The sequence below is a fragment of the Pseudoliparis swirei genome, chromosome 8, assembly GCF_029220125.1.
Source record: "Pseudoliparis swirei isolate HS2019 ecotype Mariana Trench chromosome 8, NWPU_hadal_v1, whole genome shotgun sequence".
Classification (NCBI taxonomy): Eukaryota; Metazoa; Chordata; class Actinopteri; order Perciformes; family Liparidae; genus Pseudoliparis; species Pseudoliparis swirei.
Window position 1 is genome coordinate 17,434,562 of NC_079395.1, and position 16,135 is coordinate 17,450,696.

Sequence of the window (16,135 nt, forward strand, 5' to 3'; positions counted from 1 at the left end):
CAGAGGACAATGTGAGTCAGGAGCAAAGCCAAACTCTATCATACCTCATTCTCAACAGCAGCGTTGACGGTTCAGTCTGGAACCATGACGCAGCTCCAGCCTGGACGTAGTCGACGTCAGACGTGTAGATGATGTCATTATATTGGTATCCATTCACTCAATGTAGGTAATAACTAATTAAATAGAAGTAAACACTCAACTATAAACAATACACTTACTTTGGAATTGTAGAAACGTATGTACCCAGTTTATTCAGTATATCAAAATGTCTTTCACACAGATTTGGGGAGAGCCGCCGTGTCGGGAGGCCTCCATGGCAACCGTAAGACCCAAAATACAAAGACAACGTGTAATTAAACAAGACATGAACACACCTCAGAGACAGATCTAATCTGAGGGCGGCGAGAGGAAAGCATCCTGTAATCCAACACAGTGGAAGTTCAGCACAGCGACAGTTCACAGACAATATGACTTCACACACACATAGACTCATGCCAGGAGCTCATTAGTAATTCATGCACCTTTACTGTAATTTGGGAGAAATGGGAGCACATCCTCTAAAGCAGGTCCCAGATTAAAGAAAACAGACTTCGATTGATTTGTGAATATTTTGTCTACTGACCCCTCCTGGATGTAGACAGTAACACATGTGTGTTCATGGAATAAATGACTCCTTGTGTTTCCATCTTCTGTGATTGTAATAATAATAATAATAATCATTGTGTGAGTCTTTACGTTTGTGTTGGGCTGGAATAAAAGTTCACCACACAGCGTTTGATTATTACCCCCCGATGAGTCCGTTCGCCACGGAGCGAGCGCAGGGAACAGTTCATGAAGAACATACTTGCCAATGTTTCTCTAGAAAGTATGACGTTGGAATTATTTCTTGCATTGACTACAACATTTCACCTGCCACGTGAATAAGAAAGGCGTGGCAGTAATTACTTAATAGTTCTTTCAAAAAAATTTAAAAAATGATTTTAAAATCCCCCGATGAGAAGAACCTGAACCGTGACGTTCGTCTCCACCGTGAAGGAGCGTTCGGTCGTCATTGGTAACTCATTTCACAATAAATGTCATGTGACCATTGTGTGTGATGAGTGAGTCCCAGCAGACCTTAGGAGGCAGAACCGCAGGTGTCCAGGATCTTCTGGATGACGTCCACCTTGATGAGGCCCTCCAGAGCGTGGCACAGCTTCCCGACTGTGTAGCCGATGCTTCCCTCCTTCATTTTCCACCGCTCCAGCATCTGGTGCACCATCTCCGGCAGGCCGTAGCGGTCGCAGTCGTGCTCAATGGTCTCGATTTCCACGTCGGTCAGACCCAGGCGCCGCGCACAGCGCTTCCACGTGGCCCCGATGTTGTCCCTCAGCAGGTCCAGGTGCTCCTCGCTCACAGCGCGGTCCTCTGGATGAGTCACAAGAAACATCTGTGAGTGGAAACAGTGCTCACCTGACCTGCCATCCAAATAGATGCACAATGCATCACTTACTGGACTTAAAGTGTTAATATAAAATAACTACTCGTGCAAAAAAACAAATACCGGATGTCCTGATTTGTTGATGGACAAAAAAAATCTGTTAAAACTATTCAAAAAATGTCAGATTCTCGTTCTTTTGTTTTTCATACATGATAGTAAAGTGGATTTGTTTATGTTTTGGACCGTTGTTCGATATTTTCTCAAATCTGCTGTCGAAAATATGATTAATTGCCGATGAACATAAGTGCCCACACTACCCACTCCTCCTCTCTACCTCCATCTGCCTGATGGATCACGGAGGTCTGGATCGTGGTCCATGCCGACTACCAACTATTCACACACTCTGTCATATTCATGTAACTCTGTGATGATTCCTTCTGGTCACATGACATCTATTGTTCTGTCCATCCTGGAGAGGGATCCTCCTCTGTTCTCTCCTGAAGGATTCTTCACTTTGTTCCCCTGAAAGGGTTGTTTCTAATTCTTGGGAGTTGTTCCTGATCCGATGTGAGGTCAAAGGTCAGGGATGTCTATGTGTACAGATTGTAAAGCCCTCTGAGGATAATTTGTAACGTGTTATACTGGGCGAAACAAAATTAAATAAACTGAAATGAAAAGTGTGAGTTGCGTCTCTGCGAACGGCAAAAAGAAAGCGTTGCCGTGGCTCACCATATTTCAGAATCCCCTCTTTGATGGGCGAGGTCGCCGAGGCGCTGCCGGGCAGAGACATCAAACTCGCCGTGGACTCGTAGCCGCTGATGTTCATCGTGTTGTTGCTCCCAATCTGGATGCCGCTGGCATTGTTGATGAAAAGCGACGCTGGAACGAACACAGAGCAGAAGAGGACATTGAACTCAGCATCTCCAACTCACGTCAGTGGAAAGGTGACGAGAGGAAACGCTTCAACTCAACCGGTTTTCTTGTACCTGAATCTTGTTGTTGTTGTTGTTGTTTGCAAGGGGTCAGCGGAAGCCCAGGAGCAGCCGTATCGGACACTGGGTAAACGGGCCAGGATTGCTGGCGGTCGTAGTGGGAGAGCGGGTGCTGCTGGTTCGCCGGCGACAGAGAAGGATAGTGGGACGGAGTCGACGCGGCGGAGTTCATGGACTCGTAGAGACTCGCGGTGGGGCGGTAACAACCCTCCTCCTGGCTGGTGGGCTGCACCGGCTCAGCTTTCGTCCAGGAGTGGACCGAGGACGCGAAGGAGGTTCTGTCCGGTTCCGGCTGCCTGATGCCGTGATCCGAAGGGCCGACGTGGTTCTGCAGGAAAGGGTTTGAGCTGCTGTGGCGGAGGCAGTGGGCGTCGTCCGGCCGGCTCTCGCTGTGGTAGCTCCCGTGTTTGTGGTACTGAAGCTCCCGACCCAGTTTCACCTCCAGAGCCGACGGGGTCGTCTTTGCGTCCGCCTGAACGGACCCCAAGGAGGGCTCGTTTTGGATGTCGTGCATGTCCTCGATACTGGTTTCGACCGGTCCGGGTCCACTTCGGTCTGAACTCACCAGAGGAGCCGGGCAGTCTGCAAGGAGAGGAGAGTAGAGGAGAGGAGGGGAGAGGAGGGAAGGGGAGAGGAAAGGAGAGGAGAGGAAAGGAGAGGAGGGGAGAGGAGAGGAGGGGAGGGGAGAGGAGGGGAGGGGAGAGGAAAGGAGAGGAGAGGAAGCGATGAAGCTACTCACTCCTTCTCAAAAGTATTCTCTTTGAACTTTGATTGTACGACATCATCAGAGCGAGTGCAGAGTATTCAGATTCACAGTTAGAACAACAGCGCTCACCTGCCGACTGATAATCCATTGAGAGAGATTTCATCTTCTCAACAAGCTCCTCTGGGCCTTCATATGATTCCTGCATGAAAACATGAAAACAAATTCAAATGTACTGCTTTGTGTTACCACATCTAATCCCACTATAAACATTGTATTTGTTATATAAACATACCCTCAAATCTAGTAAATCTTCCTCCACGTGGGGTTCAAGCTTTTCCGTGTAGAAGGGGAGGAAGAAGTTGTAGCCCTCTGCAAGAAAAGGGAGGGAATGGATGAGAAGAGATCCACTGAAGAGATGAATCACAACACAGTTACAACAATATCATATTAATCATCTTTAAATGTGTATATTATTTACACATGAAATAAAATATTACCACAAACTGAATTTCTTAGAATTCAACAATGACTGTTTTAATGTTATTTGCTTTACGTCTGATTCATATTCCACCGATAAGAACGCATTTGATGAACATACAACATGAAGCGCACCTTGAAAGGTGGGCCGCTGCAGCGGGCTGTGGTCCCAGCACCTCGTCATGAGCTGAGTCATCTCCACCGGCGCCTCCTCTGGAAGGAGGCTCTCCGCCGGCCGGTCCCCGTGTCGGATACACTGGCTGAGCTGCTCTTCACTCCGAGCGTCTGGACAGAGAGAAGACACGCTGGCTGTGTGGTTCACCTCACGTTGTAATGGTTTTATTACCTTCGCATTGAAAATGCCGGAAGGTTATGTTTTGATCGCCGTGTATTTATTTATTTATTTATTTGTATGCGTGTTATTCGCAAATCTCAAAAAATTATTGAAAATCGCATGAAATTGGTGGGGATGATTGTTATATATCCGGGACCAGTTTGATTAGATTTTGGATCGATCGTCAAGGTCATGATGAACAGGTCAAATTCTTTTTCCCAAAACAAAAAGTATTGAACCGAATCGCATGAAATTTGGGATGATTGTTGTATTATATACCCGACCATTTTTGATTTTGGGATCGATCAGGTCAAGGTCAGTCAAGGTCAGGTCATGAACAGGTCAAAATGTTCTTGAATTTGGTGGGATTTGATGGGATGATTGGACATTTGACCATTTTTTTTTTGATTTCGATTTGGGATCAATCAAGTCAAAAGGTCAAACTTTTTTTTTAATTTTTTTTTTTATTGTTTGTCCAATTGTTGTGCAAATAATGCAATGTTCATAATTCAATCATAAATTCATGCCCAATCTTATGCGATGATATGTATGAAGGTAAGTCATTCTAGTTATACTTTTATTGGTATATATTACTTACTTTTAATGGTTTTATTACTTACTTTTATTGGTATATATTACTTACTTTTAATGGTTTTATTACTTACTTTTATTAGTATGTATTACTTACTTTTAATGGTTTTATTACTTACTTTTATTAGTATATATTACTTACTTTTAATGGTTTTATTACTTACTATTATTAGTATGTATTACTTACATTTAATGGTTTTATTACTTACTTTTATTAGTATATATTACTTACTTTTAATGGTTTATTACTTACTTTTATTAGTATGTATTACTTACATTTAATGGTTTTATTACTTACTTTTATTAGTATGTATTACTTACTTTTATTAGTATGTATTACTTACATTTAATAGTTTGTATTACTTACTTTTAATAGTATGTATTATTTACTTTTAATCTGCTGTACTGTAGTTTCGCACTGTGTGTATTTTGTGTTCTTCTTACCAAATATACTGTTGTAGTGTGTCGTATATATAAGATATAATATATTATACTGTTTGTTATTGTGTTATGTTTATTATTGTGTTATGTTTGTTATTGGGTTTTATTTATTGTTTATGTTTGTTATTGTTTAATGTTTTTATTGTTTTATATTTGTTATTGTTTTATGTTTGGTATTGTTTATGTTGGTTTAATGGTTTTTATTGTTTATGTTTGTTATTGTTTAATGATTGTTATTGTTTTATGTTTGTTATTGTTTATTATTGTTTCGTGTTTATTATGGTCTGTCAAGGGACTACAGATGCAGATTAGTTGAAGCGACACTTTGGTCCAGACCATCAAATGGAGACATTTTGTTTTAACTGTACATGGTGCCTTTAAATAAAGATAATAATAATGTCCTTTAAATCGTGATTATAACCTGTTCCACCAGCGAACCAGACAATAAACCGGGTTGTTGTTATTCCCAAACGGTGCCTCAACGTTTGATTATCCACGGGTCGAATGCGGCCCGACATCCCGACTCACTCGCGTACGGCTCTATCCCGGCGAGGACGACCCAAACCACGATGGCGAAGCTGTAGACATCAGACTTCTCGGTGGAGGCCGTGTGGACGCTCTTCAAGTGCTCGGGGGCCATGTAGCTCAGCGTGCCGGCCCCCCTCGCCTCCGCCGATCGCCCCATGCAACTCCTCCTGCGAGACTCCTCCCTCGTGAGCTTGCTCCACGTCAAGCAGGTGGCCAGGCCGAGGTCTGCGATCTGAAACGACACCGAGGAGGCGCGACACTTCAGGTTACCGTGACGACCCCCGCGCGGTCAGGATCGCCGACGTGGGGCCGTAGCGCGTGACGCACCTTGATGTGGAAATCCTTGTCCACTAAAATGTTCCCTGGCTTGATGTCCTTGTGTATGACCCGTCTCTCCGTGAGGTACACCATCCCTTCCAGAATCTCTAGGATGATTCTGCCCTTGATGGATATCGGCACCGGGACCTGGGAAGAATGTCGAGCATCAACACATCCGTTCATAAACATTCACGTGAGTTATTCACGGTACTTTTCCGGTTCCGTCAGGAGTTACAAACTAAAACCCGCTGACCGTCTCTAGCATGACCGCCAGGTTGCCTCTGGGGATGAGCTCCATCACTAGCGAGCAGTCTCTATCTTCAATGATCACACCCAGCAACTTCACCACCCGCTCATGGCTCAGGCTCGCCATGATCTTCCCCTCATCCAGCAGTGACCTTTGACTCTTCCTAGAAAGGGAGAGCACCAAAGAAAAAAGAAGTGATATCTTACAGTGGGATGTCAGCCATGATGTGACTGATCCACCGCAAATGGTGACTTTAACAATGTCATTATTAAATTCAGTACGTCTTCTATCAGGTAGAATCATTCACAACTCCATTTGAAGTGCAGATTTGTGTTTTCAGGGAAATGCAAATAGGGTACACACATTTACAAGTAAAATATAATTAAGGGGGTGCTTGGGTTGCTTTTCTTTTTCTGTTTTCTTTTTGTTGTTTTTGTTTAGTTTTTTGGGGGTATGTATGTGTGTTGTTATGTATGTATGCATGTGTATGTATGTGTATATATATATATATATATCATTGTGTCCTGTTTTGCGTGTGTATGTAGTATATGTGTATGTATATATATATATATATATATATATATATATATACACATATATATGTTTATGTCTGACATTTTGATACCATGTCACGCTGCAATTAAAATGGGAATTATTTGTTTGTTTGTTTTTCAAAGGAACATGACACATGAGTTGCATGTTATCTGAAGAAGAAGAAGAAGAAGAAGAAGAAGAAGAAGAAGAAGAAGAAGTTGTTGTTTAACCTACATCCGCATTTCAGATGGACTCAAGTAGGACGTGTTTGGACCTGAGCTGCTCTCACAACAAACAGGAAACCAAAATACACGTCAGGATAGTTTCTCACATCCCTGCGCCGATATATCATGACAATATCTTGTCGAATAAATAATAATAATAGAAAAAACATATATATATAAATATATCCTGAAGGGGGCACATGATTCAAGTTACCAGTCCAGCGCGGGGGGAATACCCAGCAGACACACACACACACCCACACATAGACAACTTACACGGTGATAATCGGTCCTGTGTACATGGTCTTCATCACCACCTGGCCGAGGGTCACGTGGTAGCACAGGTACACTTCTCCAAAGCCCCCGGAGTCCAGAGCCTCTTTCTTAATGAGATCCGCCGATCGCATCTGAAACGACGCCTGTGACGCGGTGGCCATCCCGGGTTAGAAAGTCACACACACACACACAGCTCAGAAAACCGCATATCAAAGTGGCGATAACCGCGTCATTGGTTCTGGACAGCAGCCGACGCAAAGAGATGCGGACGAGACGCACTGGGAGGCGAGTGTTTGAGGCGTCGAGTCCTCCAGGAAGTTTTGGAGCAGTGACCAATGGAGAGAGACCATGACGCCGAAACCGAAACCCGGCGGAGAAAGTGTGCGCTAAAACAAATAGCGACTAACGTCTTTCCGGTTTAACCTTTAGCAAATATACTACATTCAGGACACTGATGGAACCATCCTGACATTTTTTATTTTATATTATTAATACATTATTAACGACATGATTTACACACATTTAATGCATTTCTCACAAGACAATTTAGAAAATAAAACACTATATTAATCTAAAAGGACGACGTTGGAATTGTTTTCCCCCCCATTGCGGATAAACATTATTTTTTTCCGAGTCTAAACATAAACCGGAAATAGGTGAACATTTGGCACTTCCGGTTCCCCCGTCAAGTTGTTGGTGAGATTCAGTGGTAAAATAAAAATAATAAATGTGAGGCATATCTACGTTTTGTTATAGATCATGAAAACAACCGTACATACTCCTGTCGGGAGTTAAGAGACTTGTAACGTGTCTAAAAAGGCAGTTGGTAAGACGTTACTAAATGACTACAATACGTCATCACGGTCCCAACCTCCGAGCTACAGGTTACATTCACACTTAAAACACAGACACAGTAGAGGTCATGTGTGAAGATTCGCTTGAACTAATCGTGTAAGTATCAGAAACGTGTGTTTGCGCCACAAAGCTTATTTTTGAGCAATCTTTAGAAAATAAAACAAAATCCCGTTGGCTTTGTGGAGAAACTCTGAATGTCGCGATAACTTCCGGGATTGGCCTACAAAAATACATAATTATTTTATTGCATAAAATAACTTAAAAAAATGAGCCCATAACGTGTTTTACTATGTAGTCAGTCTTGCCAAATATATAAATCAACTTTTATATTTTTTCTATAATTCTTTACAAAGAATAAACGGATACTATGGAAATGAGAATAACGTAAAGAGAAGACACATCTAGTGATAACAGGAGATACATTTAGAAACCTGAAAGGGTTTAATTAAGTGTTTTGTTGTTGATATATCTCAAACTATTAAAGCAATGGAAATGGTTGAATTTTAAGTTACATATTAACAGGATTAATGTATTTTACTCATTTCATAACATTTCCCTTAGTCGCTTTCTGCACCACCTTTATTACTTTAGTTCAAGATTTCTAGATATTTCTTGTTAGTTTGCTGTTATTTGTGTAAAGGGGTATAAAAACACAGAGGCATGATGTAAAAGTAATTTGGCTTTATTGCTTGCACTGCAGTGTGGATGTTATCAGAAAGTTATTTTACAGTGACCCCCTTGTGGTTGTCCTGCGTCACTGCGACTGCCTACCAATTCGCTTCAGCCATCCACAGGGGGAGAAGTGTAAATATTAATACCCCTGCACCCATGTTTCACCCAACAGCGAGCACATATACTCGACTCAGTAGCTGCTGTAACCCCTCTGCCCCGGCCTTCAGGCGGCTACCGTCCCTGTGTGGTAGAGACGGACACGGTGGACTTCTGCATCCATGGAGACAAACAAAAAAAAAGGGACAGACTAATAATTTTCAAAACACAAAAGGTGGTGCAAAATAACAGATTCATTCATTGGGTGTAGACAGTCATAAAGCACTTTGAACAAAACATGTATACATGTCAATCAAATGTATCTATTGGTCGGGGGTCCTATGAACTAATAATAAAAGGTTACATGTTAGGGCTGGACAATAAGATCAAAAATATGTAACAAGATGAATTTTTATTTTACATTAACGTTTATCTATCTTTTAATACAGCAGTGCACAATGTTTCTTTTCTTCTGTGGGCCCACTTCTGATATCTTTGTCTGGATTTATCCCAGTGAGACCAGGTAAATGACCTCTGGCCTGTGAGCTCGTCTCAGTTTATTGATAAAGAGATTCATGATGCGTGTTGGGATTTTAACTCTATTTATCATCCCGCCCCATCTACATGAACTGAACAGAGGCGCTTGCCAGATTTGAAAGGGGGGGGGGGGGGGGGAAACTCCTTGTAACTGCAGAAGTGTGACGTAAATCAAGCGGAGAGTAGACCTCGTCCTCCTCATACAGTGTCTTGGACTAGCTCCAGAGCCATCTGGTAACAAAGACATGTTGGTTTAGTCGACAGCCGTCCTCCATATCCATTCATCCTTCATCGCTCCAAACGAGCTTCCCTACCCATACCTGAAACATGCCGACCTGCGTCTGAACGGGTGCAGCTGTCTGCCTGTCCCTCTTGGCCAAATAAATAGAAAAACACAGACAGACAGAGACAGAGAGAGAGAGAGAGAGAGAGAGAGAGAGAGAGAGAGAGAGTAACCGGGTATGTGTTTTGGTTTGATGGCAAGTGGAACCTTCTTTGACATATTACGACGTTAGCGTCGTTTCCGTCGGGGCCGGCGAGACCGCGGAGGCAGCTTCCGTCGGGACCGTGGGGTCGACGGCGGGCCCGGTGGCCGGCGCCGCTGTGACCGTGACCGAGGCTGTGGGGGCAGCGGCTGAGAGGGGCAGGAGGGGCAGGAGGGGCAGGAGGGGGACCACGCCCTGAGGGAGGAGAGGCGGCAGCTGGGAGGGCAGCATGGTGGGTAGAAGAGGCAGGGGGGGCAGACCGGGGAAGTTGAGGGATGCCAGAGAGGGTACTGCAGAAAAAGAGTGAGAAACAAAGAGTGATATTACGTATATTTAAAGTGAACCACACCGCCGCGCTACTCGCACTTAAAGCAAACGTCGGACATTGAGATAAATGCTGAAAAAACTGCTGCATCAAAACACAGTCACAATAAAACACATTAAATAAGGACAGTCTTTACAAGACTACACATTAAACTTCTCATTGATCTGGAATGTAACAGCGTGATCAGTTTTGCGTATATTATCACAGCAGTGCATGAAACGGTTTATAGGATAGTAAACAATCGGTGTGCAGACTGTTACTATATTCAGAATTTAAGTAGTGTAAACTCCAGTCTGAGGTCATAGCAAGTATACCCACTCATACTAAGTATAATCATATATGTTGTTTGTACTCATACTATGAAGTATTAACCTTGTACTGAGGTTGCTGTACTAGTACATCAGCGACTGAGCGACATTAGACCAGACATATCCAGTTTAAGGACAATGCCATCAGTCAAATTTCAAAAGCTTTATTAATAGCCAGAGAAACTCTTTCAAGTGATTAATGCCTTTCAAAAACATAAATATGCAAGTGCTGTGCTTATTTTACCTGTTCCTCCTGATGTTAAGGTGCTGCCTGCTAGTGACATGGCACTGAGGTCTGGGAGTGGCAGGTTAAGGTTGGGCAAGTTAGGGAGCGGAGGTAAGCCACCTGGGAGGGACATCAGACACACACACACACACACACACACACACACACACACACACACACACACACACAGACACATTTCCACGAGGGTTACATTACACTGGTTCTGCGTTACTGCAGGGAAGCCGGTTTGGAAATGAAAATTGGGCAAAAAGTCTGCAAAAAGATGAACTTAGTAGATTTAAGTGGATCACGTGTAGAGGCGCGGCACATAAAGACCGATGGCCTTTTGTGTGAGCCAACAAGATCCAACAAAGAAGAATTCAGACCGATGACGGTTTACGCGGCAAACAAAACCAATAACCGGAATAATCACAGAAGGTTGATAGTAGTTTGATAGGAACTCACACTGACTACTGAAGCCGCTTGAAATGAACATACTGGCTGTTTACTGGTAGTCACGGCTGGCCCTTAAACACGTGGTGTGTGTACTGTGTCCACACAGTCAGGCCTAATGCAGTACAGGCAGACCTTTCTCTTTTATTCTGAAATGGTGTTTACACACCCGTAACAATCGGTGGATGAAGAGCTGTCGTGCTAAAGGCTCGCCGGCTCAGCAGGCCGACGCCGTGTGCTGCGAGTGACTGCGTTGAGAACCCCTCACCTGGTATCGTGGCGGGGTTGAAGCCGGCGGGATTCAGTGGAGTGAGAGGGCCGAGGGCGTGGCCGGTGGAGGAGGAGAGCAGAGGGACCGTAGGCAAACCTGGAGGAGAGGCCGGCACAAACAACCCAGCATGAAAACATGGATTCGGAGTAAATACACAATGATCGAGAGAGATTTTTTCTTTCTTTCTCCCAATTGACAAAGAAAAGAAACGAAAAAAGAAACAAACACCTGTCTGCAGCTCCCTGGGCATGGCGGGCGGGGCTGTGCTGATGGACAGGCTCGACAGGGACTCTTCGAGGCCAGCGGGGGCAGCAGGTGGAGGGCTCACTGCTGAGAGTTGGACCTGAAGGAGGTGAAGAGGAAAGATGGAGGTGGTAGAGGAAGAGACGCTGCTGTCAAACAGATTCGATCACATTCATCCAAACATGCATTGAAATTTGATTTTTACTGCATTTTTAGACTGCGGACAAACACAACGACACACTCTTCTAGTCTGACGACTACTCCATGTCAACAGCCGCCCCTCATAGATAAAGTTCACCCTGGACTACGTGTGTGTGTGTGTGTGTGTGTGTGTGTACAGTGTGTGTGCCGACCTCAGTGAATCCATCCTTCAGCGGACTGACGGGCTCACTGGGGGAGCTTCCGGGGAAGCTGATCTTCTTCCCCTCCTCAAAAGGCCTGGTGGGAATCCTGTGGAGGTATCCGTAGCCAATCCCACATCCAAGACTGGGACAGAAAATAGTTCAGAATCCAAACTGACAAACACATAATTTCGTTCAAACGTTTGAGCTCGGCCTGGCGTCGTCCCACTGACCACCTGTCGGGAGCCACATTAGGAACTTGACACCAACAACATTTTAAAAACTCGATTTTAGAAACGGATCAATGATTTGGTTTTATAACCGTATTTAAAGCACTTTCTTTCATAATAAAACAAGACATCAAATGAATTGATATTCACTCCGTTTTAAATATTTCCTATGAATTGCTGAAATTAAATTCATCCAACACTTTTTTTTCAGCGACTCTCAAGTAAGTCTAGTGAACATATTTATGGCCACGGGTGTGTTGGGTCATCAGAACTTTGTGGACGCCTCATGCTCCTCTACTAGATGCAGAACAAGAACTACATTAATGGAGAAGAGTGCAAACATTTAAAAAAGATGACAACAAGCAGAGCCTAAGAGGACACCGCTGCTCAGGTTGACTTACAGGAACAACAACTCATCACAAACCTGCAATAATAACCACGACGAACACTTTGGGCAGCAGAGATGAGTCGTGAACACACCGAGACATTTCCTTCCTCGTAAAACACACCAAGCCAATTTTGGGGTATTTTGACTCGTTCATCGTTTCACTCGCAGCCTCCTGCTTCGCTGTGTGTCTCGGTACGCTACGGACACATCGAGTGTGTGAAACACACCAAACACTCATCACACAGACCCACAGCGCTGTGAGATGTCAGTAGGTCCACGGAGAACCTTAAAGTGTAGGTGGAGAACTTGTCAGCAAAAAGCTGCGCATGACACCTCCGTCAGTAATAGAGCGACATCATCATCTGTGCCCACCACACGAGCCACAAGTCTCTCCAATAATTAGATCCTTAACCCTCCTGTTACCTTTAGGGTCAATTTGACCCCATTCAATGTTTAATGTCGGTGTTCTTTCGGGTCAATTTGACCCCAGGCTGTTTTTCACTGTGTCAAACATATAAGAAATATCAACTTCTTTATATATTTAAAGGGCTATTTAGGTAGTCAACAAACAAACATAAAGTACCTCACACTTAAACTTGGGAAACAATATTAATTCTAATAATTTTCTGGAGGTTTTAATTGCTGGGGTCAAATTGACCCCGAGGGTAAAATATGTTAGTAAATATAAAGGTAACAGGAGGGTTAAACATTGAATGGGGTCAAATTGACCCTAAGGTAACAGGAGGGTTAAAGAAATATCCATTACATCAGCGTGTGTGTTCGACCATCACGGAGAACAATAAGGTAGCGCAGCATTGTTGCCACTGCCTGCCGGACGGCTACGTAACCCACGACTGATGACTTGAAAAGAACCAACGGTCTGCGGTACCTGCCCTCTCCTCCCCAGGCCCCGTTGGGTGTGATGATCACTTCTCTGCAGTTATCCGTGTCCGTGTTGTACACATACAGCTTCAGTCCTTTCCCCTCGTGGCTTTCTATCAGAGAGAACAGGTCCTCTGACTGCAGAGAGTCAGAGAGGGGGACACAATGAGAGGACGCACAACCTCCATCTCCATCATCATCAGGTGGTGGGTGTGACAGTTGCGAGGCCCTTGAGTGATGGTAAACTACCTCGTTCATAACGGTGTCGGCTCCGATGATGTAGTCGGTGTGCGGCCGCAGGCCAGAGAGGGCTGCAGGGGAATTGGTCTCTACTTCCTGTAAAAGGAGAGGGGGGAGGGGTAAGTGTACAAACTACCATTGCACCACATAAATAACTAGAACGGGCACTCGGTAGAGCGCATATCTTCGCATATCACAAGATTGGGCATTGAATCATGAACATTCTGGCATTAGTTGCATGCCAATTGGATAGAAATTGACCGCGCTATGGTAAAAAGAAGATTTTGACCGTTTCATGACCTTGACCTTTGACCCGATCGATCGCAAAATCTAATGAAATGGTCCCTGGATAATAACCAATCATCCCACCAAATTTCATGCGATTCGGTTTAATACTTTTTGAGTTATGCGAATAACACGCATACAAATAAATAAATACACGGCGATCAAAACATTACTTTCCGCATTTTCAATGCGAAGGTAAAGATCAATACATGAAAGACAGACAATTGGGGGGTTACTTACCAGCACATGCCAAACATTCTCATTGGCTCCCTCGAAGCTGCAGAAGCGAATGGAGACCCCGAGCAGGCCCTGGCCCCCCCACAGGTTGCTGGGGGTGACGGTAGACTCCCGCAGCTCCAGGGTCTTTGAGGAGTACACCAGCATCTTCACTGGTTTCTCAACACTGGCTTTCAACAAGTCTTTTAAGGTGTCATTGTCCTTGTTCTGTGGGGGGAGAGAGGGGGGAGGAAGAAGAGCGGCGGGGGGCCACCGTAAATCACGGAGTCCCTTACGAACGTGTACCTGGAGACGGATGCTGGCGTCCCTTACCAGCCTGGTGTTGTTGATGGAGACGATGAAATCAAAGAACGGCTCCAGTCCTGCTCGGTGTCCCGGCGAGTTCTCCTGAACCTGCACGACAAAGACAACACCTGAGCTGCTGCTGCTGCTGGACTCTACGCGTTTAATTGGATTTATTGGAAAGAGCAGCCCGAGATATTCTGTCCATATCCAGCAGTGAGATTGGATCAGATGCGCCCGACGTACAGGAGAGCTGGGCCGTCCAGATGAGCAACTTTTAGGGGGTCAGCGTGTGATTTATTCGTGGATGAGTCACGCAGGCATCATTTAATAACCGGTTATACTCGTGCAGGACCTCAACGACCAATGGTCTTCCCCACCTCAGCATCGGTCACTAATGTTGTCACGTGACTGATAACCCGGTGACGTTGGCAGTAGTTATCTGGCTACCGGAGCCGTCTTAAAGTCCACGGCGTTGCCCCGGGACACCAGCAGAACCGGACGGGCAGCTGTCAGTCAGTGTCCGCCGCTAGCTCAGCGGTCCAGCCTCCGCTCGGACATCAACACACCGGGTCGCGAGACACCGCGCGTGCCTCCGACACAACTCAACACACACACACACACACACCAACGTGTTTTGTTCTGACACCATGTCGGTGACGGAGGCCCCGGCATTCATCCCCGGCCTCTCGTCAACTCACAGACCGGGGAGTCCTCCGCCTGTGAGCCGACGCGCAGCTAGCAGCTAGCAGCGGGCTGTGGGTGGTGTAAAACTCACCCGCAGGACGTGGTACCCCTCGGAGCCTCCGCCCGGTATCTCCACACTCTGTGCACCTCCCATGGTCTGGCACTTTTAAGGCTTTTGTGGTTTTAATGGCAGCTTGTTACCCCGCAGAGTGAGAGACCTGAACACTTCCACACACCGGGTACACGTCGCCAAATGGTTAGCGGGGCGATGCGCATGCGCTGTTACGTGGCAGGAAATAACGCCTTTTCGATATTGACCATTCAATTTCCAAGTTCCAATTTTCCAACATATTCAACATATATATATATATATCTTATAATATATAAAATATATATATATATATTATATATATATATATATCTTATATATAAATATATATATTATAATATATATTATATATATATCTTATATTATATATTATATTATATATACAGGACTGTCTCAGAAAATTAGAATATTGTGATGAAGTTCTTTATTTTCTGTAATGCAAGTAAAAAAACAAAAATGTCATGCATTCTGGATTCATTACAAATCAACTGAAATATTGCAAGCCTTTTATTCTTTTAATATTGCTGATTATGGCTTACAGCTTAAGAAAACTCTAAAATCCTATCTCATAAAATTTTAATATTTCCTCAGACCAAGTAAAAAAAAAGATTTATAACAGCTGAGTGTTTGTCAAGGCTCAGGAAACCCTTGCAGGTGTTTCGAGTTAATTAGACAATTCAAGTGATTTGTTTAATACCCTACTAGTATACTTTTTCATGATATTCTAATATTTAGAGATAGGATATTTGAGTTTTCTTAAGATGTAAGCCATAATCAGCAATAAATCAGAATAAAAGGCTTGCAATATTTCAGTTGATTTGTAATGAATCCAGAATGCATGACATTTTTGTTTTTTTAATTGCATTGCAGAAAATAAAGAACTTCATCACAATAT

The 16,135-nt window shown here is 44.1% G+C and overlaps 2 protein-coding genes across 3 annotated transcripts; both read right to left on the reverse strand.

The window, feature by feature from the left end:
* Nucleotides 1-225: 225 nt before the first annotated feature.
* ripk1l (receptor (TNFRSF)-interacting serine-threonine kinase 1, like) lies at nucleotides 226-8,524 on the reverse strand. Of its 2 annotated transcripts, XM_056420928.1 has the most exons (11): nucleotides 7,089-8,524; nucleotides 6,823-6,867; nucleotides 6,061-6,217; nucleotides 5,817-5,954; nucleotides 5,490-5,721; nucleotides 3,731-3,880; nucleotides 3,411-3,487; nucleotides 3,248-3,317; nucleotides 2,407-2,994; nucleotides 2,150-2,299; nucleotides 226-1,407 (listed from the first exon to the last, which is right to left on the reverse strand). In XM_056420928.1, exons 1-11 carry the CDS (start codon nucleotides 7,247-7,249, stop codon nucleotides 1,118-1,120), a joined length of 2,058 nt encoding a protein of 685 aa, XP_056276903.1. In that variant the 5' UTR covers nucleotides 7,250-8,524; the 3' UTR covers nucleotides 226-1,117. The 2 variants fall into 2 exon arrangements, with proteins under 2 accessions (XP_056276903.1, XP_056276904.1); XM_056420929.1 differs by lacking the exon at nucleotides 6,823-6,867 and having other exon boundaries at nucleotides 7,089-7,520.
* An 85-nt stretch (nucleotides 8,525-8,609) lies between these two features.
* LOC130197942 (Golgi reassembly-stacking protein 2-like) lies at nucleotides 8,610-15,375 on the reverse strand. The gene is made up of 10 exons (XM_056420930.1): nucleotides 15,223-15,375; nucleotides 14,475-14,555; nucleotides 14,166-14,369; nucleotides 13,650-13,736; nucleotides 13,408-13,538; nucleotides 11,913-12,045; nucleotides 11,545-11,659; nucleotides 11,314-11,412; nucleotides 10,611-10,712; nucleotides 8,610-10,023 (listed from the first exon to the last, which is right to left on the reverse strand). The coding sequence occupies exons 1-10, from the start codon at nucleotides 15,283-15,285 to the stop codon at nucleotides 9,752-9,754; spliced, it is 1,287 nt and encodes a 428-aa protein (XP_056276905.1). The 5' UTR covers nucleotides 15,286-15,375; the 3' UTR covers nucleotides 8,610-9,751.
* Nucleotides 15,376-16,135: the final 760 nt, after the last annotated feature.